Source organism: Nicotiana tomentosiformis, chromosome 4, assembly GCF_000390325.3.
Source record: "Nicotiana tomentosiformis chromosome 4, ASM39032v3, whole genome shotgun sequence".
Taxonomy (NCBI): domain Eukaryota; kingdom Viridiplantae; phylum Streptophyta; class Magnoliopsida; order Solanales; family Solanaceae; genus Nicotiana; species Nicotiana tomentosiformis.
The window spans coordinates 97,467,789-97,471,826 of NC_090815.1; the positions used below are offsets into that span (position 1 = coordinate 97,467,789).

General features: G+C 31.6%; 1 protein-coding gene across 1 annotated transcript; it reads left to right on the forward strand.

Annotated features, from left to right (window-relative positions):
• Positions 1–1,199: 1,199 nt before the first annotated feature.
• Positions 1,200–1,634, forward strand: LOC104113427 (ethylene-responsive transcription factor LEP-like). Its single transcript, XM_009623588.4, has one exon. It carries the CDS (start codon positions 1,200–1,202, stop codon positions 1,632–1,634), a length of 435 nt encoding a protein of 144 aa, XP_009621883.1.
• Positions 1,635–4,038: the final 2,404 nt, after the last annotated feature.

The following is a 4,038-nucleotide window of genomic DNA, read 5'->3' on the forward strand; positions in this document are numbered from 1 at the left end:
GTCTCTATCTCTCTCTATCTCTCGCGCGTGTGTAGATTCTTAAAATGTTTCAACAATGATGAAATTCCTTCTTGTATCGTCGCCTTCTCCCTATTGTTGTAGCATAAGGACTTGTAAATTTTTTAATGCAAATTTCTGTAAGATATTTATTCAAGGAAATGCCAATTAGGCGATCAACTAGTTAGCCACTGCCACGCTGGTTTAACAACTGCAAATGTGGACACGAATAAAATTTTATACACAATTTAGAAACTCAAATCATAGATGGGGTGATTCTTCACTCTTTTAACCTTGAGAACTGTAAAGAGAAAAAGACAGTTTTCGTTCTCATTCGTAAGAATACCAAGTAACTGTAGCTGTCATGAGCAATTTTCTTCTCAGCTTTGGACTGATTCAAAGGATTATTTCTACTGAAAGTTTTACTTGGTTAACTCCAAACACAAAAGAAGATAAAATAGAGGTAAAGTAGGGATGGAGGAAATAAGTATTCTATTCATTCCAAATCACGTATTTTTCATGCAACTGTTAGTTTTTTGTATAAACATATGCGAGTTTACGTTACGAGTTTCAAAGGTGATAGACTAGAGCTACTGGTTTGTATTAGAAAATAAATTATTTATTATTGTCATGAGATTGTTCAGATGGAGCGTAATGAATATTGAAGATTAATATAGTCGGTTTTAACTAGTTTAGGATTAAGATGTTACTGTTGTTTCATAAACAAATAAAACTTTTGCCTCTGAACATGTAAAAGAGGAAACAAATGATAGGGTGACAGGGGAGGCACTAGGCAGAGAGATCAAATTTGAGCGAAAAAATTAACAAACAAAAAATATGAAATTCAGAAATTCCGGATTATGCTTGCTCTAATCATGTCAAATAGAGGAAATTAAGGATAAAGTTTGACTCCAACAATCGTCAAAGGAATAATGCAATTTGTACTTAACACTTTCCCACTTGCTCCACTTGACCAAACCACAAATAAGAACAGAACACTCATCTTAACTCATTTTTTATTAATTAGCTTATCTTAGTGCTAATCAGTGGTGTCTTATTTTATTAATAAACACCATTAAGCTTCCGTCATTTCACAAGTATATAAATCCCATCTCATTTCCATCCCTCCATAGTCAAGAAAACTTTTTGAAACCTCAACACCATTTAAAAGCAAAAAAAAAACAAAAAAAACAAAAAAAAACATGGATAATATTATTCCTCAATTGCATGTTAGAAATTTAAGTAGAAGAAGCTCAAGACATTCAACAAAATATCATGGTGTAAGAAGAAGGCCATGGGGTAGATATGCAGCTGAGATTAGAAATCCAAACACAAAACAAAGGCATTGGCTTGGCACTTTTGATACTGCTGAAGAAGCTGCTTTGGCTTATGATATTTCCTCTATTGCTTTTTGTGGTATTGAAAATGCACGTACTAATTTTGTTTACCCATCCATGTCTTTTCCTTCACCTTATTCTCAACCACCACCACCTCCTCCGCCGCCGCCACCACCGTCAACACCGGAGTTGGAAGTGGTTGAAAATGAAGAAGATGATAATGATAATGAGTCTCTTGTTATTGCTTCTATTTTACAAAGTTTTCGCCATTCAAACACATTAGACAAACTAGTTCTTTGAGGATATCTTCAATTAACAGTTTTGAACTTATTTTTCTTCTTTTAGCTTTTTCCCTTTTTCTTTTGTATTATTTCTCGAGGGTCAATGAAAAAAAAGTTTATGCTCTTTTATCTTTTAAATATCAAACTATATTTTCTTCATTGACAAATAATTCCAACAACTTTGACGAACTATTTATTAACTGGTGAACACTTTTCCAGTGTGCCTTATGCTAGGTGGAGATTATTAGATTTTTTTACTCCATATTATGGAACAACAACAACAATCCAGTAAAATTCCAATAATTGGGTCTGGGGAGGGTAATGTGTATGCAGACCTTACTCCTACCCCGAAGGAGTAGAGAGGCTGTTTCCGAAAGACCCTCGGCTCAAAAAAAAAAAAAATGACAAAATGACAAAAAGGAAACAATATTAGTATCACAACAACAATCATAGGATAAATAGGAACACCATGAAATCCAGAAGAAAGATGCAAAGCAAAGGGAGACAATATTAGTAAATATTAGTATCACCACAACAATCATAAATTACTCCATATTATGGAAGTAACTATAAATGATATGATAAAATTTGAAGTGATGATTTTCAAAACTAGTATACCTTCTACGGCGTTCCCGTAAGATGTGCAAATATGAAAGCACACATAATTGGTAGTCGATAATCCAATAAATTTGTAATAGTCGATAGTGAGCCAAACAAGTACATGTTAATTAATGGAAAGTTGAATTTTACTCTCTGCAGAATTTTGTCACGATTAATGGAGGCAGTGACCAATTCAAGATTTAAACACTGTAGGATTTTAATTGAAAGTGTGAGTTCCACAATTAGATATGTAGTTAATTAGTTCTATCAATACTTGTTTATATATAAAGAGAAAGAGATCAAAGCAAGAATAATAATTTTAGTTAAATCTGCAGAACTCACACTACATCCGCCATTGATTGAAGGTCCAAAGCCACTATTTCCCTACATCCGCCATTGGTTAAATTCGGAAGAGTAATAAGGCACTTAAATATGCCCAAAATGAATGACCTGTATTTTTTGGTATATATATATATATGTGAGAAGAGTCAAGCAATAGCCACTATTTTAAATATGCCCAATATTAATGGCGATGGTCCATATCATAATGTTTTTGAAGATCTTGAATCTTTTGAAGGGACCCAAGGAGTTATTGCCAGTCATATGAATGACAAATGAAGCACTAATTAATTCATGCTTTCTAAATGATATTACTATTTACCGCCCATATTATTTGTCGTTTAAAGATTTTATATAAATAATACATATTTTTTTATTTTTCTAAAGCATCAAATATTTTGAAACAAATTTCTTCTGTCAAAACAACTAATATTTCTAACTGGAGGGGGCAGAATGGAACATATAAGTTCTATTTACTTTTACTAAACAATAATATTTTCATTAATTGTAATGACATTTTTTATTAATGATGACTGATGAGTCAAAGGATGTTTAAAATTTTGGAAATTCAGTAGACAATGTTTTAGTCATGCAATATGAATAATAACAGTCCAGTGGTCATCAAGTTAGAATTAGAAAATTCAGTCAAAAATTGGAGATAAACATCAACGTTAAGCGCATTACAGAATTGGCAAAGAAAATTCGACAAATAAGTTGTAGATTATGTACTATTAACTTTCACATATATGATCCTTATATCTTACAATATGTATAAACAAATAATGGACCTAAAACAACATAAAACAATTAACATGTACGAAAATCAAACCAAGATAAAAGACCAGCAAAACTTAGTCTTGAAAGTTGACCCGATCTATCTATCTATCTATCTATATATATATATATATATAACAAACTTCAATAAAACCCTAGCCAAAGTATGAAAATGGGTCCTAGATTTTAAGAGGGTGTAATTTAAATTAATTGTTCTGAGGAGGACTTCCTCTGCTAACTCCAGGTCTTGGTAGTGTTCTTCCCCTCCTTGTTGCTGCTTCTATCTGTTTACACCAAATAAAACGAGTGACATGACTTTAATTTGTGGGCTTTTTTCTTAATACTATAAAACGATATACACCGATCCAATTTACTTCTCATTTTAGCCTTGTGCACACCTTTTAAGAATATTATAATTGGAGTTATATATTTGATTGAGTTACCTACCTTTGTTCAAGAACATTTACTCCTATAAGATTAGAAAAAGTAAATTTGAAATGAAAATTATTAATTCTTTATCGATTCTCTACAACGATAAGTATTTTAAAACAATTATTTTTAGCAAAAGGGACACAAGTAAATAGGACCATGTAGTAAATTTGCAAACAATATATCACTAAAAAAAATATTAGATTTAGCTACGAACCTCATCGCTAATTTATCGCTAAATAGAATCAGTAACAGATTTTTCTGTTTAGCTATAAAACATG

What these genes read in the sequence shown, in the direction of transcription:
- LOC104113427 (XM_009623588.4), top strand. Translation starts at nt 1,200, where the DNA reads ATGGATAATATTATTCCTCAATTGCATGTTAGAAATTTAAGTAGAAGA.